The sequence below is a fragment of the Watersipora subatra genome, chromosome 3 (assembly GCF_963576615.1).
Source record: "Watersipora subatra chromosome 3, tzWatSuba1.1, whole genome shotgun sequence".
NCBI classification, from domain to species: Eukaryota; Metazoa; Bryozoa; class Gymnolaemata; order Cheilostomatida; family Watersiporidae; genus Watersipora; species Watersipora subatra.
In genome coordinates this window covers 2,910,921-2,936,232 of record NC_088710.1, presented here as the reverse complement: position 1 = coordinate 2,936,232, position 25,312 = coordinate 2,910,921, and the positions used below count along the sequence as shown (strand labels likewise).

The 25,312-nt window shown below is 37.9% G+C and overlaps 1 protein-coding gene across 1 annotated transcript; it reads left to right on the top strand.

Moving 5' to 3' along the window:
- Nucleotides 1–186: 186 nt before the first annotated feature.
- Nucleotides 187–24,598, top strand: LOC137391067 (uncharacterized). Its single transcript, XM_068077413.1, has 10 exons — nt 187–322; nt 6,323–6,492; nt 7,686–7,753; nt 13,213–13,293; nt 16,451–16,629; nt 19,259–19,461; nt 21,204–21,355; nt 22,869–22,997; nt 23,429–23,617; nt 23,698–24,598. The coding sequence occupies exons 1-10, from the start codon at nt 306–308 to the stop codon at nt 24,442–24,444; spliced, it is 1,935 nt and encodes a 644-aa protein (XP_067933514.1). The 5' UTR covers nt 187–305; the 3' UTR covers nt 24,445–24,598.
- The last annotated feature ends 714 nt before the right edge of the window (nt 24,599–25,312 follow it).

Genomic DNA, 25,312 nt, shown 5'->3' with positions numbered 1-25,312 from the left:
ATACTCTCACTTTAAAAAATGTTGACAGCGACTAAGCCAAAACATTTCGTTAGCCTTCGAACATTCCACTAATACATGTATACGCATTACTAGTATGTATTCGCTTGCACGATTTAACGAATTAGAGCAAGGGATGAGCAGCGATTACAAAAACCTTGACCTTGTATCTGAGGTAGCTTTTGTTTACGAGCGAAAGCGTGAACTTCACAAAGCTTGAATTCGTCCGAACAATATAGGCATTAAAATAAATTGGTGGCCTACTGAACGAAAATGACGCTAGACTTTTCCGAACGCTTGAGTTGACAATGTCAGCAAAAGATGGGTCAGAAATTTTCATATTGTTTATCAATTTATGCAGTTCTTGTTTTATTTAATCAGGCTTCATCAAAACTCTTAATACTATAATTTGCTGCATATAACTATATTATCCTATCTTACGTTTTTTTTACAAAAGAAAATAGAAATTAGTTTTACACTAATTTGTATCTATAACAAATGGCTTTTTCAAAGTAATGTCTCGTCTGTTTTCGTGTTTGCTAGCATCTTATAACTTACTCGTACAAAATGGCACGCACCAAAGACAATTCACTCCATTGTCAAACAGATTTACTCGCTGATTTACTCGTAAGGCACTTGAGATCGTATAATTGATTTGGAGCGAGTTGATGCTGAAAAAGTAAACGAAAATGATATGAACATTAGTCATTTTGCTATATCAAGACGTCTATTAAAACATCGATTGTCTATTTCTTATGAGTTTAAGTTCATTAAGTTTTTTTTCCAATATGCATTCTAAACTAAAAAGGAGCTTTAATCAAAACTTTTTGCAAATTAGCATATAAAGTTATTGTTTCTAGTGTGGTGTTAAAGGGGTGCAGTGTCGAGAAATTCAGTGGGAATTTGCATACATTATTTTGTATAATACCAGTAGACTGGTTTTTGAGGGATCTATATGTTATCTAAGACACAAGATAAACTAAACAAACAGGCAAAACTAAACAGACTTGAAAAAAATGTAATGCTGATTTGTCATTGTGTTTAAAGAACAAATAAACTTAACAATTTGCTATTCAGTTCAATTTTATTTATCTATAATAGGATTAGTTATAGCTGTATAACAATTCAAGTGATTGAAATTCTGAGTTATCGTCTAGTATCAGCGGAGTTGTCTATCCTTGTCGAGTAGAATTTACTTCATAGTATCAGGGGATTTCTTATTTATTAGTATTAAGAGAACATGAATAGTTGAAGTTTCCTTGCGAGAATATTTATTTAATTGAGCAGTTTAAATTGAACATTTAATTGTCATTAAATGTTAAAAGATTTACTACACCTATTTATTTGCGTTCAACTTTTGCTAGTTTATCCGTAACTAGTTGCATGCCCAGCGTTGCACGAGTAATAAAAAAGTTTTTTGCAAAAAAAATTTGATTTTAATCAACATACAACATTTAACATTCAAACTTTTAAATCGTGTTTAGCTTATTTCTATGTAGGCTTACTATGTTTGTCTGTGTAATTCATATTGTACCGGCTGCTGTGCCTATTACAGGTTTAAGTTGATTGCAATTGTCTTGTTGGCATGTAATTTTAAGCATTTTTATTCACGTGTAGGGACATTTTTTTCCGGTATGGCCCCGCGCATTTTTAGCTGCAGTATTGAGTGTAAAGCCATGAAAGATTGGCATGTATAATAAGTATGTGCCTAAATTATTCCATGGTATAGCCAGTTGGACAGTGTGGTGTATTGGATAAATGCCTGTCGGCAGAACTGGAGGATTGCTGTATTTGAAATCCAGTTTGAAGCAAATTTCTCATTTTTAAAACTTGATTGCTATAACTGGACAGAAAAATGGATGGACAGACAAACAATGAGATTTATATATATATGTAGAAAGAAAAAACCCATTTTTAAATCTGTACTTAAAATGAGGCCCATAGGAGCAGTTGTGGTACTGTGATTAGGGCGTTGACCCATGATCAATAGGTCAGTAGTTCGAGCCACATATGGACAATTGGTTGAGTTAAGAAGGGCATCTAACCACAATCGCCTCTGTACCAAGCCGGGTTGTTGGCGACTAAACTGGCTCTCCCATCTGTACTCTAGCGTGGGTGAGGAGGGCTGCTAGCAACGCTGCAGGACTAAAAACAAAACCTGACAAAATGTGGAAGAGTTCCTCTGATAGTCAATGGCATCTAACTAGAAATAGTGTCTCAATAAAAACACTCAACAGAAGGCAATGGCAAACCACCGTTGAAACCAGCCAAGAACAGTCATGGCTAGTGGGGAAAAAAGTCAGGTTAGGAAGTGGGGAAGTACAGGACATGGTACTTAGAACGAGAGACTTAAAATTACTTCATTATGACACCTGTATTTTTTCGTTAAGCACAAATTTCAATTGGGTAATTTTTCACCAACCCTTCAGAGTAGACAGAATTACAAAGGTTAAAAAGCAGACAGGATGAAAGTTAACAAACCTTTTTATTTATAGAATTATATCAAGGGATCTCCTGCCCTCAGTTTACAGGAAACATCATAAAGGATTGAAGAGCTGCTTAGTTCGGTCGTTCACATCAATAAAATTACACACATGTTATTACTTGGTTATTACGAGAAATTCCCCTGTCATACAGCCCACGACCAAAGTGATATTGGAAAAAAGAAATGGTACTGATAGTTGAGAAATGCAATATTAGCAGTCAAATGGCACTGCAGTGCAATAGGATAACTGCAATGGTAGCTGTAATGTACTGGGTGTTATTATGTACAACAAACAGCAATAATGAAAGGAGAAGATATATGTTTATATCTTCCCCCTGCAATAGGATAAATGCAATATTAGAAGTAAAATGCACTGATATTATTAGAATAACCAATATTATTAATGTAGTAATACAGTAATAATAGAAAACCAATGCACAATTTTGTTTACATTTCAAAACGTCATAGCAACCAATATCAAGAAGTTGTGATATTTATCTAGATTTTTAGAAAATCTATTTAACAAAATTGTTTAGAAAAATAATAACAGTAGCATATTGCCCAACATCGGTCCCTATATACTTCGATCTTGTAAATTCGAATGACTATTCTTATAATTAAATCTTATAAAATCGAGTAATTATGCTTATAATTAAACATTGTAATAATCTTATAAGAATCGTTAAAAAAATATCATCGTCATTGTTTTTACTTTCACTGCTTTGGACATCAGTTGGAATACCAAAGTACTCATTATAAGTGTCCAAAATGTCACTTACTTTGAAATCGGCAAAAAAGAATCGATTACTTCTCAGTACTTCTACGTTAGTTACAGAAACCTTTGGCAATTCGACAATGCTATAGACTGGTGAAATGTGCACGTTTTTTTCGTGAAATGCGCACGACTTAATAGTTCTACTCTTTGTGTCACGGCCTTCTCGGCGTTTCGTTGGCCGGTCTTAATTTTGATTAAAAAAGGCTTGTCAAAGTTTTAATAGCGATTTTAGGCCAAATTAATCTGTTTATTTATGTATAATCCGATCAGATGGAAAAGGTTTAGGAAGTTTTCTACAAATAATAAAGACTTGGTAACATATTTAAATAGGTTTGTATGTGTTTTGTATTTTTATTATACTTGAACGACTCTATTGAAAAATGGTTAAATTTGTTGATGAGATTTGTACAAGGGTTTGCGGCGGCCGTTGATGAATAATTTTTGGGAGTTGTGTGCACATATGCATTTATCATAAAGCTTCCGAGCAATCGCTTCGGTCGTGTTCGGTCGGGGTATTAAAGATTTTCTTTTGTTAGATTTGGTTCCATTTTTTGCCAGTAAAAAAGTAACATAGTGAATGGTTGTCTGGGGCTGATTGTTACCTCTTTTCATCAGCTTGGCATGAAGCCTGACTTTTTCTTATTAAAGCTTGCCTTCTTTTCTTATCACAAAGATAATTTCTTAAATACTCAATCGGTGCAAAGGAATTAAGTACCTAATTTTTAATACTATTGTCAATTTCAACTGAGTTGGACAATGCAAGTAAGATGTTTGGAGTTTGAACTATTTACACCTGTGGAACTAGGTTATGATTTGTTCATCATTTTTGTCCTAAACTGTTGTAGAAGAAACTCTAGCAGGACAGAAAATGTAAACAAATTCACCTCATTGATGTTTGTTCTTTTAGTCAGGCACGATATGTTGTCATAGCTATGCATCACATCTGCAAACTACTCTATGGGTAACTCTATGGGTAACTCTAGTCAAAGAGATTGAGGTTTTACCTATCAATAAGCCGAGTCGTGTTGCTGTAGAAGTGAAAGCTGTATCTCTGCAGCAGGTAGGTTCAGTCTGTTTCATGCTGTGTTACACCCAAAGGAACATTATATCCGACCCCTCTCGATAGGAATCAAATGGATTTTTGAGCTCCTCGCTCTGATGTGTCTAGCCATAGTTTTGAGAAGCTAATGGCCATACTTCTGCCGTTTTCACAGCAGCGGTTTTTCTCTCAATTAGTTGCAACAGGTAGATCGTGTTACGATGCATATGCACTCACTCCTAATTAGATACAAGACGAATGAAAGCCACTACTAGTTAAGAGTTGCCTTATCACTGTTATTAAACTATCCAAGTGTAGACTACTTCTGCTTGCCCACTGACACCGATTAAGCTTGATCCTAGCTCTCAATACTACGGGAAGTGTTAGGATTTAAAAAAAGGTGTAATGTGATGACTCCTAAACCTATGGACTAATTCTCTCTTGCTTGGGTTAGGTTTGGTTACACATACATAGTGCAACAGTTTTTACAAGCCCAGCAACCATGCAAAATTATTCACTACTGGCGCCCCGGGAGACCGTTGCGCCGTGAGAGATTGTCAGATGGAATAACTAAATGCACAATTATTCTAGAAAGTCTCAAGGCGGTTGATTGGTGCAGATGATAAAGTGTCAGTCTACTCAGGCGCAAGTTGAGAGTGTAGGTTCATATGGATGAAGCAGTTATTAAAGCGAAGATAGTCTAATTTAAATCAGTCTACATTGTTTTGGTATTTACGTTCAATGACAGTCGGCTGGCTGAAAAATAGATGCATCAAGCATCGATGATTTCCTACCATCTGATGGGGTTATGGCCAGAAGCCGTTTTCATGACCAGATGACAGTTTACAAATTTCTCTTTTCTAATTTTGAAATATAAAGAATAAAGAAGCAAAACGTGTCCAGACAGGTGTCCAGACAGGTGTCCAGACAGGTGTCCAGACAGGTCTTTGGGTTCGAGTCACAAAACCTTACCAATGTTGTCGCGTGTTCTGACTTGAGAAAGTCTTGACTGGAGGGTTTTTTCTGAATCCAATAGTAAACACTTGGCCATTTATTTTAGAGTTGTAAGTTTTGCCAGATACTTTGTCCTGGTGTACTGATGAGCCAATGCATCCCTTTATCTTACCGACAGCTCAGCTACGGCTGAGCTTGACAGCTTCTTTTCAAGGAGGAATGCTTTTCTCTCCCTTGTCACAATCCTTTACAGTGAGACTAAGGGGCATAAAGAGGCTTATATTTAAGTCAGTGAGGCTGACATCAAATACACCAGAGTGTTCATATTGAGCTTTTAATGCTCAACTGTCAGTATCGCTTTTATTGTTTTATTTGATTTCCTGCACAATAGCGATAAATAGAATCAATTAATTTCAATTGATTCTCATCGCGTTACCGATGCCAAGTTTATGTAACAGTGATTTTTCTTTATAAACATTTAATTGAGCCAGCTCTCTCCTGAATGGCTCGTATAGCGCTTGAAGACTGCTTTGACTGCCTTGATCGCGGCAGCACGGGAGTTGAGCACTCCCTAGAGTTAGTGCTTAGAGCTTGTCTAATCCACCTTCTCTGACCGCGCACACACTATGCAAATGGATACAAGGTTTTGGTAAATATTTATATTTTATCAAAGAATTGCGCACCTGAGCTGCTTAGCACGGCTGTTAAACGCTTTTTATTGATTAGTATTGAGCTGATATGATCACATTTATTCTATAGAGACGGCGGAATATCGCTTGTCTATGGTTAAGTGCTAGCACGTTTTACTCATTACAGATTCGGTAGCTATGTACTCACTTGCTTTTGTGTGTCAGCATACCTGTACAGTTTATCATTCAGCATGACACTGAGCACTTCATGTGGTGTGTCGCAGAGCCTAAACTGAGACCAGCGAGTATAATTTCGGTTTCGACTATTTCTAATCTGAAAGTATGGGTTTACCGGAGCCGCGGAAACCTCTTATGGCCATCTATCGCATCTCGAGGAGGGAAAAAAGTTTGTCAGCAAAATTTCAAAATCAAATTTCTTGCAGATATTCGGAGTCGCCGAGTGCTATGGATTTTGTGAGGACTTGGAGAGAGAACAATGCTGAGACTTTCTCACAGCATTCTGGGATAAGTAACTCTACGTTAGATGTCAGTACACTGAAATGGAAATCATGGACGAGCTCAGCCAATGAAGACATTTGTAAAAATGGGAGAGGTTAGTAATGGAATTGCATACGGAACATTTTCTTATTCATCGGTAAAGCGTAACATTAAAAACTACAAAACTTTTAATGGTCGTTGTTTATCTTTACATCACCGTGTACATGAACACTAACCTATTCCAGCTAACCTATAAGGTTCAATTGCTAGCAAGTTTGTCACCAGATGTAAGCTCTGAAAGATACATGCATAGGCTTGTTTCTCTCTCTATGGTTATTTGATTATGAACTGTGGCCAACTATTGACACAATCTTCCAGGAGCCTAGTTTACGGAGATTGTAATGCCATAGAAGAGCTTTTTAGTGGTAAACTAAAAAAGTACTTACATCATGTCATTTGAAAATGTTATGTGGCAGCCAAATTGACTGAGAAAACTCTATTGAAAGTTGGCTTCTGGCCCGCCTATCCATACGGATGATTTGTTATTTGCACATTGTTTGCTTTTGGTATTTAATCAATAGAATTCATCATAGAACAGCCAATAATAATTAAGGGTTCCTTATAGAATAGCCAATGCTAATAAAGGATTCATTTTAGAACAGCCAATGATAATTAAGGATTCGTTATGTGACAGCCAATGGTAATTAAGGATTCATTGTGGGACAGCCAATGATACTTAAGGAGTACCCTCAACTCAATTATTTTAAACTTTAATTGAATTTGAAATTTTACGAAAATTAATTTGAAATTTAATTTAGTTACTAATTAGATATCGGGAATATGTGTGAGCAAAGTTATCATGGTAAGACTGGCCTCCAAGATGTGTCTAGCTGTGGTGGATTGACTCAAATATTTCTATTCAAAGCAAATGATTTGCTTGTAATCCTAACACACTCGCCCGACTTGCGATTTACTATTTTTTATGTTTATTAAAAAGTTCTAACCATTCAACAAAAATATTGTAAAGGCTTACGTTGGCTAAAGCAGATCATCAGTATGTCAATACTTGTATCATACACATGTGCATGTCGGTGATGGAATGATAAAAAAGCTCAATATTGTAGAGTTACTCATCAAACCTTCTAGAGACTTACTCTCATTCTAGTTGCAAATTCTGCTTGGTTAATCGAATTATGAATTCTATGATAGTTTCTTCTCTTCTGAAACTGGAGTCGTCTGCTGAGCTCCCGCTGCTCTACCTCTGGTAGCAGCTGTGTCGTTTCTGAATCACTATATATTGTGTTTCAGCTGCGCAGGCAGAGGAAAGAGCACGATCAAAATCAACAGGACAGGATCCACTGTATCATCTCACCAAGGTAGCCTGCATTCGCTGTATATTTGTAGAACGTTTCATATTTCAGACATATTTACAGTTTATATCTCTACTTTTACAAGTTTCTCATACAAAACAGCTTTTAACAGGAAGCCAATCACATTTCATTGCTTACATCATTTGATGGAATGTGAAGCTTTTGTCTATGGAAAGACTTGGATTGTGGTACATATGCAAGCTTAAGGTGCGCGCACACTAGCAGCGACTAAGGCGAAGCTGCAGCGGCCGAGGCGTCAAACGAACGTCACTTCAAAGCACACTTGTTGCGATATCGTCAGAGCGAATTTATGACCTATGACCTATCGCAGATGAATAACGAATCACAGATGAGACCTGGTTTTGCTGCGTGCCAACTTTTTGGTAAATCCCGAAAACTGCAAATATGGAAGAGTTAGCTGCTATCGCGTTTGGCTACGTTTATATGAAAAGGAAAGCAAAAGCGAAAAGAAGACGATTTTGGGTGCATCCAACGTTATTGAGAAGATCTACTGAGGGTGCTTGGGCTTTATTAATGAAAGAATTTCGTGAAAAATACCCCGAAAAGCATAAAGAATGTATGAGAGTTTCTGTAGAGTCATTTGACCATATTTTAGGAATAATAAGGCCACACATCGATAAACAAGACACTAAGTTTAGAAAAGCCATTTCATCAGATCAACGATTGTGTGTGACGCTGACTTTTTTGGCAACTGGGGACTCGTTCAAAACTCTGGCAAATCTATTCAGAATGGGACAGTCGACAGTTCGCGGTATTATATATGATACATCTCAAGCCATATGGGTTGCTATGAAAGATTTATACCTCAAAACGCCAAGTACTGAAGAAGAGTGGTTTCATATAGCTAAAGGGTGATTATAATTATTATATTTAAACTTGAGTTTATTTGTTAGCTTAGTAAAAAACTATTTTATTTGTTATTGTATTCTTATTTATAATAATTATTATTTGATATTTTACCAAATAATAATAATTATAATAAATAATAATGTTGTAAATACTTAATATCATGCTCTTGTTCACGCAACATTGTTACATGAATACTACTCTCAGTCAACATCTATTATTATTCTCTGTAACTATTCATTTAGATTTGAGAAGAATTGGAATTTTCCAAATTGCATAGGTGCTGTGGACGGAAAACACTGTGCAATCCAGGCTCCGGCAAATTCCGGTTCTGAATATTTCAACTACAAGAAAAATTTCAGGTATTTAATGATAAAACATATTACATGAACTAATCATTGTTGACAATCAATGTGCAATGTTACAAAATATGCACTATAATTGTCTAAATTTTTTTAATTAATGTTATTGCTGGTTATTTGTTTGCAGTATTGTTCTTATGGCCATGTGTGATGCGTCATACCGTTTCACATATGTGGATGTTGGTACCTCTGGTCGGTGGTCTGATGGTGGGACCTTCGACAATTGCTCATTAAAACATGCAATGGCTGCTGGTAACCTGAATGTTCCGAACGATTGTCCACTAACAGGTTAATTAATCATCTATTTACTTATCCTAGAAAAAAGTATTAGTGTTCATCATTCCAGATGTATAACTAGTTACAGTGAAAGAGCTTAAAATCTATGAATGATGTACATCTTGCTGTTGTCACATCCACCATATTATATTCTATATTGCTAATGAAAGTCTTCAGTTCTTTGAGTGATTGATTAAATTCTAGGTACAGAAAATCCCAACATGCCGTTTGTTCTTGTTGGTGACGAAGCATTTCCATTGAAGAACTGGCTGATGAGACCTTATCCTGGACGTTCATTAGACACATTTGGGAAGCGCATTTACAATTACAGACTCTCAAGAGCTCGGAGAACCATTGAAAATACCTTTGGGATTATGGTGTCTAGGTGGCGTTGTCTCCGTCGTACTTTACCAATGACAGCAGAACATGCACAAATTGTGGTTTTGGCATGCTGTGTCCTGCACAATTATATGCGCACAGAATGCTGTTCGAGTTACACCCCCCCAGGTGCCTGCGATGTCATTGACAATGTTGCCGGAACAATCGTTGATGGAACATGGAGAGCTGAAGGATATGGCATTCTTGGTGATGTTGCACCTGCTACAGCTAGAAACCCTACGTTATCTGCTACTACAACTAGAGAACATTTTACAAATTACTTTAGTACTGCAGGAGCATTAGAATGGCAAGAACGCTACATTCGTCGAACTAATTAAAATTTAATTTTGATTGGTATACTATTAAGTATTTACACCATGAGGTCACGGTATATTTCGCATACAAAAAATATGTAACTAGCAATTTTAATTCGTTATGTGAAATTTAGAATTTATATTATATATGTATACGCTTATTTAAAAATAGATTATGTACTTGTATTGTTAAGTTGTATCCAAGTATACATGACAAGTGTGGGCGTGTCCATTAATAATAATTTGACATTTAAAGTTATTTGATGCCACTAAACATGCACATTTGCTCCCATTATAAAATTCTTTGAATTAATTGTTGCAGTACTTTCTTAGCTTCCAGATAGTATAAAGTTTACTGCTCATCATTTTGCAAACAGTAAATTTTATATTATCTGAAAGCCAAGAAAGTACTGCATCAATTAATTCAAAGAATTTTATAATGGGAGCAAATGTGCATGTTTAGTGGCATCAAATAACTTTAAATGTCAAATTATTATTAATGGACACGCCCACACTTGTCATGTATTCTTGGATACAACTTAACAATACAATTACATGAAATCTGCATTATTGAATTATTTAAAAGATTTTGAGCACAGAGCATGAACTGGCTTATTCTGGCGTTGTTGTGTTATGTGGTGTCTCACGTAAGCTTGTTATGCGTGAGCCAAATCGAGCTTTGAACATTATTTCTCTAATGTCTCTCATCATAAGTTGCCTTTCAAAATCATCTTTGATGGCTCTACACTGCTCCGCTACCTCCTTTCCAAAACGACTGCAGTCATCGTCGACTTCTGCGACTCGTTGAGCTTGTAACTGGTCCCACCTGTAATTTCACAGAGCGGCATGTAGACGCTTCACGGTGTAATTATACAGGGTAATATTTTATAAATATGCTGCAAGTACACATGTGTCCTACTGCATAATAGGCTTACTTACCTATCAAAAAATTCAGTCTCAAACTTTTCTTCAACTCTCTTTCTTTGCTTTTTTTTTGGTGGTAATGTGCTGAGACATGAATCAGCATCGCTGATGTGGCTCATTGATGTTGAGGGAGTAGATGGAGGCTCTACATATATGCTTTCTGCATCAAAGACTTCCGGTGTTGCAGATGGGCCTGGATTAATAGTATCTATAGCTTCTAATGAGCTTTCTGATCTGAAATTATATAAAATGATTCATTGCATATCTATATCTTGTCAATAAGTTAAGAAATTTTAATTGATATTAGGTAAACTAATACTTTGGTTTTTAGTAAATTAGTACCTTTGCCTTGCCAAGTATGGCTCTAACCATGTCAAGTAGTCCCACCACACCCATCTTGTAGTGGTATTGTCAGCCCCAGCTCCTGAGGGTTGCTTCTGCTTGCTGCGTTTTCTGACATAACTATCCCTTAAATTTTTGAATTTTTTTTTTGCATCATCTCCATCTAGGCAAAAAGATTAGTGTAAGACAATAGGCTCTAGATTGCACATTGGTATGTCAAGACCAGTAATAGCAGTGGCAGTAGAGTATTCAATCGATGCAGGAAAAAAGAAGCAGTTTATTTACTTATTTACGAAGTATTTACTTACCAGCTATCTTCAACTCTTTTGCGATTTCTCGCCAGTTATTCCTTTTAATTTCTTCGTTTTTATAATTTTTGTTTTTTAAATTATAGAGGCATGGCCTCTCTCTTACTAGCGCAATAAGTTGTTCCTCCATAACTTATTACGCTACTATTATTAATAATTAAGTATTATTTAAGTATAAGTAAGTATTATTATTAATAAGTATACACTAATATTTGAAACGACCACGCTTGTAGTTTTCGCGGTGTATGACCATGGAACAGCCAATAGCGTGCAAGAGGTCGCGCCCAAAATCAAACATGTTCGAACGCTCTGAAAACGCCACAATCTTGCCGCTGCGGCTGACGCTTTGTCGCATCGCTTCAATTTCGCGTGATAATCGCTTTAGTGTGCGCGCACCTTTAGTTATCTTTTATTTATCCAGCAATAGACATAGAATATCCAGCGATAGACATAGAATATCCAGCAATAGACATAGAATATCCAGCAATAGACATAGAATATCCCGCATTAGATATAGAATATCCAGCAATAGACACAAAATATCCAGCGATAGACATAGAATATCCATCGCTGGACAGAATAGACATAGAATAAACATAATTATGAGGAACCCCCACATTCAATGGCTGCTCTATATCATCTTGGCCCACATACTGACTAATCCTGTTTCTCTCTTTCTAACTCATTCAATTTATAACTAAGGTAATTGTAAATACATGTACAATGAAGTTGTAGTCAGTCTGTGAGGTATACTGGCTGTGCATGCGTCAAATGGTTTGGTTGTATGTTCAGCATTGTGTCATTTGATTGGCTGTAAGTCCAGCATGTTAATGTTTGATTGGCTGTCCAGCACGGTGGCATTTGATTGGCTGTAAGTCCAGCATGCTAATGTTTGATTGGCTGTCCACACGGTGGCATTTGATTGGCAGTAAGTCCAGCATGCTAATGTTTGATTGGCTGTCCAGCACGGTGGCATTTGATTGGCTGTAAGTCCGGCATGTTGATGTTTGATCAGAAGCTTTTGTGTGGCAAGTATCTCATTGGTCAATTATGTTAGCAACAAAGGCACTTGCACTTTTAAAAGCTGCCGAAACTTTGAAAATAGTAACAATAATAATTGTCATTACATTTTACCTTGAAGGAGAACTCTTCATGCTAATATACAACAGTGATATACTGTGAGAAAACATTGACCTCTCGGGTGTATCTATGTCCTTGGTGACCTTGAAAGATTATAGCTTGCTTACCGTTACCAGGATGCCTAATTATTATTTGTTCGTTTCACAGTTTCTGCGAGTCAAAGGGGAGATAAATGAAATATATGTAGTGATTTGAATACTATTGATTTTGATTGTGTTTGTCTAGAAGTACAATACTCGAGTATCGAACAACAATAAATAGAGGAAATTGAAGGGGTAATTGCATGGCATGCGCTCCTTGTTAGTGGAGTTCACGCAGGGATACCTGAGAATAAAATGTGTTATTTCTTCAACTGGCCAAGCTATCTTTACAAGATTAACTGCTGCCAACTGCAATAAGCTCTACCATTCAACTTCTTTTTGCATAATAAATGAAGAGTACTGCTTGTTGGCAGCATTTTCGGGGAAATTGAAAGTCTAAGTTGGCCAATAGCTTAGAGCCTTAGACTGTTAGATTATGAGAAGTCGTGTTAACAGCCCGTGTTCATTTCTTAGACCGAGTTTCGAAGACTAACAGAACAATTGAGGGACGTCAACTGGAATCTATCTAACCGATTTAAAGGCATCGGATTTAATGTAAGTCTGCTATATTCCATTATTCATGGTGAAAGCAGATATATGACATACTAGTAGTTTATGGGCATCATAATCCACTCACTGTTTAGGCCAGCATGGAGACCGTAGGGGGAACGGATGGGTGCTTTAACTATTACTGTTGGCACTCACTGCGCAGTAACTGTAAAAAGTCGGGTTCATGATCGTCAACATTGTGGCACCACGCAAAAGTGTCATGCGCATTCCCGAGCATCGATCAAGTTTAATGTTTTAGTAGGTGTGTAAGTAGCTGAATAAGCAGGTGGATGAATAGGTAAGTACACTAGCGTAAGTAGCGGATATGTAAGTGTATAGGTAGATACATACTCAGGTAGATAGGTAGCTAAGTACATTAGACATATGATCACAGAAGGTAAAACAATAGACATATGATCACAGAAGGTAAAACAATAGACATCTCACTTAATACCTATTATAACATCTTTACTTTTATGCGGGGAGGTAGCACAACTCTCAAGACTTGCATGCATTTATCTGAGTTCAATGCTGTATTTTGTCACTGCTTTTCCTCGGGGGCACACTTGTGTACAATAGTACAAGTCGATACTCTTAGGAGTTTATAATGTATTGTTATGACTACTAACACTGCATTTTAACTTATTGAATGTTTGAAATAGCGTTGAGTATTGGTATTATTCATCTAACATAGAGACCTACCAAGATTTTTAAAGTATGTAATTCCTGAAGATCGCTAGCTGTATAACTAAAGTACATGATTATTGATTATAAAGTTAAAAAAACAGCAATATGTATGCATTGTAACAGATCCATGAGCGCCAGAATTGTCCTATATAAAATACTCATTGTTATAATAGTAGCAAAGCAGGAAACTTGGAAGCGTTCAGCCAATTAAACAGCCTGTCAGTATAGTGACAACCGGTGAAGGTACTCTGTCAGGTTTTATTGACATCAGCTCGTTCAACCCGTTTAAACTTGAGACAATGAAAGAACTTAGGCTAAGGATATTTTGTCACGCCTCTGGAAGAATATAGGCTAGTCACGCAATCTAATACAGATCGATAATAACATGCAGCGAAATATCAAGACTGCAGCATCTTTACCTTTCCCCTGCACTCAAAGGTTCATCCTAGAGCTTTAGGGTTTTTGAGGAACTTACTGGCAATTACTTGCCATCTAGTCATCCATGAACCATTTTTAGGGATGATTTGTGTATAAGCTTATGATGAACTCTCTTGAAAAGCTTATTGTATGAATTTGAAAAATATATTTATATACCATAACTTACAAATATCATTAAAGTTGTTGACTTGCAACAAAAACAAAATTTACATTACAGTTATTTGGTATCAAAAAGTTCACCATGTCTTTCTTTGCTGTGTTGTAAGTTCAAAATATGTGGAAGTGTGATTACAAGCTCCTAAAATCTCAAAAACGAACAGTTCAAAAAATGGCCGTAGGTTGGAATCCCTTTATTTGGATGACGTACTCAACTTGACGGGTTAGTGTTTTGACACGTGATGTTATCACATGAATTGAAAGGCCTATAAATGGCTCAATATAACACTTTTCGTAGCACATGTTTATGACAAACACCTTGCGTTCTATCAGAAAGCCTGTATCAAATATAGATGCTCGCTACTTTACAGTTTCGTTTCAGCTTGGTTTAATCATCTAGTCATAATCTGATCATGTGACCCATACTTCCTGCCAAATGGCGTGAACAATTTCAGCAGCAATTTTTCAACCATCACAGGTGACCAACAGGCTCATCATGTTTGTCAGAGGATTGTATGCACCCCCTCGAGCTAAGGTTAAAAATTAAACTGACTTTTAGACTCGCCGAAGAGATATCAGGGCTCAAAGTGACAGCATTACAATGATAATTAAATAAACGCGTTAGGACAATAGACATATTTTTATTGAATGCGTTAAGTTTATTTGAGAAAATATTTCAACGAATGAGGTTGCATGAAAGTGTAAACAGAAGCACATCGTGTTCAACCATGTTTTGAGAGGGATTCCAACCTATGACGTTTTTGTGATGGCTGCAATTAAGTGTTCGTTTTTGAGCTTTTAGGAGCTTGTAATCACATTTCCACATATTTTGCGCCTACAACGCAGCAAAGTAAGACATGGTGAACTTTTTGATACTAACTGTAATGTGAATTTTGTTGTCAGTCAACCTTTAAGAGATTGTCTCCTGCGTATTTTCATATGAAAGTTTTTCACAGGGAAAAATTTTTTATGCCCCAAAAGTGATTGTCCTAAGATACCTCAAAACTTACTTCTCCTCACTACATGAGTATGGTTACAAAATACTATCTGTGTTACCCAATTCTCATCAGTTCTTTAATGTTGCCACCATATACCGGCTCTAGGAGACACCGGGGGTAGGCATGTTTAACCCAGGCACTATTCAAGGAAGGCTAAACATCTTGTAATCAATGTTTTTTCTGGTGAAGCTACAGACAAGACAGTTTCAGCATTATTTTGTGGATTGCAACGATGGCAAGCGTTTCTTTAGTGCGTGGCTCGAACACTCCTCTGATCGTCTTCGGTCATCCGGTACCCTCATTCTCCGTGAGGTATCTCTTTTCTCTGTTATTACATATCTCACACATTTTCTACCTCCATAAGCTTTGCTCTGAGGGGGGCTGTCTCAGTTTAGCCTCAGATTTTTAATATTGTGCCTGCTATGAACCTTTTAAGTCCGACTTTCATGTTTTGGTGATGAGTAAAGGCTAGGTGTTAGTATACAACAGAGCTGTTCATTTTTAGAGGGTACTCAATGCGTGAATACATACATTGGCTTGAGCAAACACTTTCAATATTCTTGCCGCTATCTAGATTCATTTATTGAATTTTCAATTAAAAGATTGTTTATTGTGCAGTAAATAAACCCTACATGGAAGATCTCAAGTGGTTTTGTGTTTATTAGTTAATGTTTGCAACGACCTCTTCTGCAGCATGTGAGCGCCGCTGTCAGACAGTAACGTTCACCATTTTTTTCAAGTACATATTGTGCCATTGCAATCGATCTTGTTTGTAGCAGGCATATTTTTGTTGTCAAAGTTTGCGCGTGTTCCTCCAGAGCAAAGCTAGGTGGTATACCCGCACAAGTAATATGTATGTTAGTGCAGCTGGGTGTTGTTTGTAGCGGTTTAAAGGACAAACAGGTTTAGACTCAGGCAGCGCCTGTCTCTACCGGTCTCAGCTCGCCCTCAGTAACAAAGCTTTTAACGATGAACAACAGATGTGGCGGCCCTACACCGAGACAAGGTCCTACGAGCCCGTGTATACTCGTTGTCGGCCAGTCAGTCACCAAGTGCAGGAAAGGTAGGGAGGGGTCCAACTTGGAGGGGGTGAAAGGGACGTGAGTGAGATGGGGTGTAGAAAAAAGATGGGACGGAGGTAGGAGTGGATGCGAGGTGTGACTGAAGGAGGTGTAGACGATACTGAGTATGAAAGTATGACTCTGTATGCTCTGCCTTCACTCTGTACGCTCTGTCTTCACTCTGTACGCTCTGCCTTCACTCTGTACGCTCTGCCTTTACTCTGTACGCTCTGCCTTCACTCTGTATGCTCTGCCTTCACTCTGTACGCTTTGCCTTCACGCTGTATGCTCTGCTTTTACTCTGTACGCTCTGCCTTCAGTCTGTATGCTTTGCCTTCACTCTGTACGCTCTGCTTTCACTCTGTACGCTCTGCCTTCACGCTGTATGCTCTGCTTTTACTCTGTACGCTCTGCCTTCACTCTGTACGCTCTGCCTTCACTCTGTATGCTCTGCCTTCACTCTGTACGCTCTGCCTTCACGCTGTATGCTCTGCTTTTACTCTGTACGCTCTGCCTTCAGTCTGTACGCTTTGCTTTCACTCTGTACGCTCTGCCTTCACTCTGTACGCTCTGCCTTCACTCTGTACGCTCTGCTTTCGCTCTGTACACTATGCCTTCACTCTGTACACTCTGCCTTCACTCTGTAGCTCTGCCTTTACTCTGTATTGAGCCTAGCCTGGATTATGACATAGAATGAAACCTGGGTCTGGTTCTGGCAGGTTTAGCAGATCTACCATGATAAAGAATGTTCATTTAATCAATTAATATTCACTATCAACCTGTACTACTTGTACTCACATAGAATAATATAGTCTTGCCACACCTGTCTTGTAGTCACACCTGCCTAGCATGCCATACCTGCCTAGCATGTCACACCTGCCTCGCATGTCACACCTGCCTTGCATGCTTTATTCTTTTTGCATATCACTATAAGGTCACTATTTTGTGACCTTTCTGAAAAAACTGTTCGTTTTACTAGTCAGTAGGAGTCCAGCTAGCTACTTACATTCTGTTTTCTAAACCGAGACAGGAGTTCATCTAATTTTTTAAACAGAATTTAGAATGTTATTCAGCCTGTTCGCATATCGGAAGCAGGAAAGCAATTGTATTGTTTAGTAGTCATGAGGCAATCTGTAACCTTAGAGGTTGTCTTTCAGTTTTCATTTATTCACTTATCGATTTTATGTCGTGCTCTGCCTTCATCGATGATTGGATCACCAGAGATCATGTCAAGGGATTAGAGCTGCTACCCTCTTAGTTATTTAGCGCAGGTCCAGACAAGTGGTAGGCGAGTGAGGGGGTACGGCGCGAAGCTTCTGCTAACTAGCTACAACCTGGAAGACGAAGTATAATTATGAGAAGGTCACAGAGTCTGATATTGGGCATGGGAGGGGACGTCTCACTGAACCATTAAGAGAAAACCCAGTTCCTGGTATTTGCTGTCTGTATATTGACCAATCATATGTGTTGAAGGATGTTTAAAGGGTCCTCATTTTCATTTAAAATATTTGTCCATAATGGTAGATCTAGTATTTGAAAGAATTTTAAAGATGTGAAAAGCATACTCGCTATTAATAGAATTAGCCAATGGGCCTCAAGCATTCCAAACAAGTACGCGTATACTGGGCACATTCTTGATGCCATCAAATTTATTCAACACATATTCGCTCCTATCTATTTATCTAGGAAAAACTTACAATGACAGACCTGCAATAGTTTCAGTTTATGGACACTCTAACTTTAGTTTCTGCTGTTAAAGTGATTACTCTAAACAAACATGCATCTTTTGTAACAAATTCAAGCGAGAGATCAATAAAGGTCTCACTTTAGCTTGTGATTACTGGTAGTCTCTAAGGGCCACATAAAATAGCGATGTAAACTTTTTACAAGTCTAGAAGAATATCTGTGATAACTTTCTGGCATCAATTAAATCTGTCAGTCTGAAAAGTGTGTTGAGAGGCAGCTTGCCTTGTTTGCTCTTAAAACACCTGTATAGATTATGCGTAAAGAAATAGACGCATTTGAATAAGGCTTATGAATGGAGGTGTTAGACTGTACACGAGTTGTTATGACATGCTTCTAATACAAGCACTTGCTGGCAATGTCAATATGTGTATAGCCAAGTTATGTTAACACCTCTGTTGATGGAGGAAATTTTTGTCATAATTGACATTTTGTACCAATTGAGATGGAAACTAATTAGCTGTGAGACACGCAGGTAGTATAGGAAATATATTTAACGTAGCCTTAGGTGCCAAGTTGAAGATGTGACTTTTGACTTAAAGGATTTTTACAACTTGTGTTGACTGCGCGTATGCCAAACCTTTAACCTGGTAGTCTGATAGGCAGCAAAGGTCAAAGCAGATGCAGACACAGCACATGAGCTACCGCAGACCGTGTCTACACGAAAACCTGACTGGTCTTTTCCTTGTAACGAACAAGTTCTTTTAATTAATTGCAGATTATCTTTCAAAGGTTTTAATGTTACTATCTTATCAGATGTAATGTTTGAACAGCTCCCACAGCGTCTCGCAGTGTCTCTAGTTCCTTAATATGAAAGGTACGCTGTACGCTGTCCAAGGTGCATGTGAGATGGCATTATTATTAGGGTATTATTACTGTTATTTTCAGAGAGCGAAGGCCAAGGGTCGCCGTGACAAGCAGCCGCAATAGACCAAAATCTACTCCGATTTCAAATACTCGCACTGGGAACAACGTATCATGGGGAGACTATGACATGCTGACAGCAGACATCGTACAGAGCTTCCAGCAGGATGACGACCTTAAGGGAAAATTTGGTGAAAAAATCCTCATCATTGGGAAAGATCGGAAAGGTGAGCTGCTGGTATATGCGTATGGTATATATTTATAGTATACCGTGTATACTATAAATATACAAATATACTATATAAGTATACTATACTATATAGCAGGGGTCAGGAACCTGTTTGACTGAGAGAGCCAAAAACCCACATGTTTCAAAATTTAGTTCCAGGAGAACCATATGTATAGTTTGAACCTTTAAAACATAAAATGGAAAAGGAAGACCAACAAACTTAGTATATTTGAGCAATTTTAGATTATAAAAAAACTAGATTAATTTTGAACAAAAATGTTCAAAGAACAATTTTTTTAGTCATATTTTGGTTTGAAGGGTTTACTTTTTGATCTAAAAATTACTCGTGCGGTCTCTGTGCGGCCTGCGCAGAGCGGAGTACAAAAACACTAAAAACCCTTTGCTGTGCGCGCCATATCAAAAGGTTACAAATAAAAATATGTTTTTATTAAATTGACGTTATTTTTTATTTTGTTTACTGTCATTGTAATTTTAGCATTATTTGTATTATTATGATAATTAAATTAACAGCCAAATTACGAATTATTTTTCCACTGATTTGTCGAAGAGCCAGATGCAATCATTGAAAGATCCACATATGGCTCGAGAGTCATAGGTTTCCTACCTCTGCTATATAGTAGGTATACTATCTACACCCATTTATAGCATAGATTTATAATATACATGTGCTTTTGTATATTATAAATTTTCTGACTTTTACCATAGGTTTGCTGAGTAAGTGTATTATAAGTTATATTGTAAGTCGTATTGTAAGTCGTATCGTAAGTTGTATTATAAGTTATATTGTAAGTCGTATTGTAAGTCGTATTGTAAGTCGTATTGTAAGTCGTATTGTAAGTCGTATTGTAAGTCGTATTGTAAGTCGTATTGTAAGTCGTATTGTAAGTCGTATTGTAAGTCGTATTGTAAGTCGTATTGTAAGTCGTATTGTAAGTCGTATTGTAAGTCGTATTGTAAGTCGTATTGTAAGTCGTATTGTAAGTCGTATTGTAAGTCGTATTGTAAGTCGTATTGTAAGTCGTATTGTAAGTCGTATTGTAAGTCGTATTGTAAGTCGTATTGTAAGTCAGTGTACTCTAAGATTCGAGCTGATGTACATGTAGATCTTCTGTCAAACTGATTCAATGTAGGTGTTGTTTATTTACAAGCCATGATTTGAGACAAATATTTTGTCTGTCATATCAGCTGAAATTTGGATTTATTTACATGATACATCCTTTTTTTTCTTTTGTCATGTATTATTTAAGTACATACAAATATTTGTCATTTAACAACAGCTTTATATTTATTATTTACAGAGATAATGGTGACTAGTTTCGCTATCACTGTTTATGTCTGGCGTGCTCTTATCTCTGTGTTTAGGGGTTTCTATTGCTGTATCTACCAGCTAAATACACTGGTAAATACTAGAGTCAGACCCTAATTTAATCTTCAAAGTTTATATACCATAAAATGTCTAATTGAACGCCATGGCGCTCTATATTAACCCTTCTCTTATAGTGGCAATCAAATAGAGGTGGCATTCAATTAGAGGCGGCGTTCAATTAGAGGTTTTACGGTATGTTGAATAGGGAACTTGTACCGTGAGTTCTACAACAATGTACATGGATAGTTTATCTAGTTGCATAAAAAGCCAGGATTTTTGCCAACATTTGCTAAGAAAAGAAATGGCGTGTTTTAATTTATATCCTTTGGTAAAAATGAATCAACGCTTCGCAGGTGAGCGAAAAGTGGAGTTCACCACAGGGGGCAGCGCTGATGACAAGCATGGCAAGTCAGAAAGTAGCACGAGTGGAGTCGCTAGTCTGGACAGTGAGGATGTGGCTGAATCACTCAGCGAGTCCGAGCCAGACGATCAAAGGGCTAGTCAGGTATTCACTAACCAACCATCTTGTTTCACTCAGTATTTGTCATCACAAGATTAAGTCAGTGTTACTAGTCAGTGAAGTGTCCTGACATTTGAACTTCAGATGAGTCGAGCAGTAACAGGAATTGATAAGATTGGTAACAGGATGGACAGTAGCAATAATACTACTGTAATTCCTCGCTACTTTACGGCTCTCCTTTTACTGTTTCAATAGTTCCTGGGTTTAAAAAATGTTCATTAAAAATTTTTAGTTTGAGAAAATGAATAAAAATATAAAGTAGAAAAATAAAATATATAAATGTCTCATACTCTGGGTCAGTGCGATCCCTCCATGAGCATCATTGTCATAGCAGCTGTTGCAGTTTGTTGTTTTCCTGTTAGGTCTTTGTCACTTCTTAGACACCCATAACCCTCAAAATTGTCTAGTGAACTTAAGAAAAGAAGGAAAATACTAAAAATTAATAAACAAGTGACTTTAAAATGTAGCTTTTATTTTATGGAGTTTCACTTATCGCTGGAGGAGCGGGTCTCGATTGACTGTGAAAAGTGAGGGATCACTCACTGCCTTACTAGAATATTCCTGTTCATGTGTATAATACTATTTTTCATCAATGTTACTATGTGTGAGGCACTGTTTATGGAAGGAAATATAGGTAATTAAATAATTGTTGTTTTATTTGTTCATTTGTTGTTTTATTAAAAGAGCTGTGTAAGATTGGTATGTAGGCCTATCATTGCGCTGTTACTCGTATTGTAAATGACTCCCATGGTGTAAGTGACTCCCACGGTGTAAGTGACTTCCATGGTGTAAGTGACTCCCTGGGTGTAAGTGACTCCCATGGTGTAAGTGACTCCCATGGTGTAAGCGACTCCCTGGGTGTAAGCGACTCCCATAGTGTAAATGACTTCCATAGTGTAAGTGACTCCCATGGTGTAAGTGACTCCCACGATGTAAGCGACTCCCATGGTGTAAGCGACTCCCACGGTGTAAGCGACTTCCATGGTGTAAGCGGCTCCCATGGTGAAAGTGACTCCCACGGTGTAAGCGACTCCCTGCGTGTAAGCGACACCTATGGTGTAAGCGACTCCCATGGTTCAGTCCAAAGAAGAAATAGAGTGAGCATGTTTTTTTGTGGTTTCAGAAGTCAAGTGTTATCATATTCTGAATGTTCTTTCTCATGCAATTGTGAGAATGTTCTGCAAAGACTGAAGTTTTCATTAATATAATTTTGAGAGTACTTTTGTCGGTTTGATTGTCCCGAATGTATTATGGTCTGTCTTCTAGATATCTTACCTGAGGCTTGAATTTGTGACGACCTGCTAGCAAGCACACTTGGCATCGGAATGGTAGCTGTAGACAGATAACTTCTAATTTTCTCTTTCGTTTTGACTATACATGAAGTTTGGCTATGACTGACAGCTATGGTGATCTGGCAAAATGTCAGGGAGTCTTGCGGGTGAAACCAAATGTCTGCAGCATTTAGGCTTTCTCACTACAAGTCGTCATTGTTTTATAGGCTGCAGATATCGCACCAGAGCTTCTGGATGAAGGAAGGCAATCATTAGAAGATGACGACAGGTCGGACGATGAGACAATTCCAGAACCAAACACACCTCTGAACCCCCGAAAGATTAATGTTCCAGGCGTAAGTGAAAGACACCAGCACGGCTCAAAACGAGCTTCCTCTGGCTGGAGGGTCTGAACTAATCTTTAAAAATAGAGGATGAAGTCCCAAAAAACTTATTTGAAATAGTAGAGTTAGAGCACAGGCTAAGGACAAACTTGGTAACTGCCAATCAAAAAGCCACAAACCTTTACTTGTTTTCGTCATTTAATGACTTTGATGGGAACTTGGTCCACACTTAGTAGAGAGCTCAAACACTTGCAACTGTAACACTTGTTTGAGCTGTAAGAAACTCAAAGTCTAGCTCTGACAAGGGTGTCCACAAAATGGTTTTTGTCACAGCGTTTATTGCAGGCATGTTATATAAATACAAGATGATCAGTTGTCAGATAAGTTGTCAGATTATGATGCAGCGTGGTTTGGCTTGCGTCAACTTGGTGTTGTCTTTGTAGATGGAGTGGCACATGAGACCAGAGAGGCTCGACTCACGCGCCATTGTGGAGGGGAAGAGGGACAGACACAGGTACGATTTTGATGCCAGTTACATTCGACAGCCAAAATATGAGTTCAGCAATGTTTTTTCTCCGGCACTGATGTCTCTGGATCTAAGGGCACTTGCTGAAAGGGAGGCTTCTCTGGAGGTAAGACTATTTCTACTCATACTTTATGCACGCGTGTGCACTCCTTTAAGGCCCTCCATCATCTGTGTTTTCATTTATAGATGAAACCAAAGGTAGACAAAATAGAGGCCAAAATAATGATGAGATGCTTTGAGCTGGAAAAACTTCAACTCGCGACGGAGAAGGTGGAAGATTCCAGATTCTCAAAAACGAAGCAATATATTCGACAACGCAGCGCCTCCAGCGCTCTTTCAAAGTTACGAGCACAGAGTGCCAAGTCTACACGTTCTTCTTCAAAGTGTGCTCAGGAGTGCACACAAGTCATCTGCGTGGGAGACTGTCCAGAGAAGTCAATGCCATGCAGCACCTGCAATAAAAAGTCGTGTAACGGCATCTGCGTGCCTGTTTCATACTCACTGCATACCCGTCTGCCAGAGGAATCATTGACTGAGACTAAATACAGACTACCTCGGCCAAAGTCTTGCAGTTCTTGTTCCAAACCGTCCAACCCAGCCAAAAAAATCAACCAACAGCATACCCAGATGGGCCGGCCAAAGTCTAGTCACAGCACTTACGCTCATGCAAAGAAGTCACATAGACAGGTGCTGGACCTGCGGGGTTCTACCCAACAGCTAGATGTCAATCAAATCCCTTATGACGAGAAGATTCACAATCGACCACAAACTTCACCTTCTAGGTTAAAGAGCGCTAAAACAAGAAAGGGACGCGATTCTGTTGCCCCACATAAGTCATATTATTCGCAACGACGAATGTCACTCACCGCTAACACCGTACGACCCGTCTTTGACAACCAGGTCAAGCGTATTCTGTCCGCTAAGAGTCATTAGAAATAGTTTTATATTTTTATATTAGGCAAAGTTATCTTTTGTAGAATATTTATTAAATACATGTCCTAGTGATGTCTCAGAAAGTGAAACCAGTTTCCTGCGCGTATCATAAAACTTCGTTGTATTTCAGTACAAAAATATTTCACTATAAACACAGAATGAGTCATGCATACATAAAACTTGGCTTGGACAGCAGTCCATTAGCTTTAAACTAAAATACTATCATATGGGGAAGAGAGATAATAAGCACATAGAGAATACATCAGTGTCATCCCACACACGGAACTGTCAATATGAGATCCTATCACTTGAGCAAAATGTTAACAGAAGCAACAGCTGAGTGAACCAATAGCGACTCATTCTGGAACTTTCTGCGTACGTAAGCCTTCATTATAGCTTAGCTGCACAAAGTAACCTTTACACTGCCTTGTAACACGTGTTCATGTTCCAGCAGCTTCCTTTACCTCTGTACTCCCTTTACCTTTAGAAATGATTTCCAGCTTGCAGTCGTCTCCGATCAGGTGGTCGAAGAAGAATGCACACATTCGTTTCGCCTACAGCAAACAATAAATTGCGATAAATTATCTCCAAGAAAAAGTCATTCGATAAAATTCTAAAGCAAGCAGGCATATGGAGATGAGTATCAGACAGACAGCCATAGCAAACAGGCAATAAACTTGCAATTTTGAATTTTTGCTCTAATGTTTGCCTGTATGCTCTAATGTTTGCCTGTGTGCTATAGCACAATGTTCTATACCCTATAACATTAGTGCTAGAATTCAAAATAGCAAGTTTTTTACGGAGAAGTAAATACAGTTCTAGGTTGACCTTAAATTATATGGATTGTCAGACAGATGAAGCCTGTTTG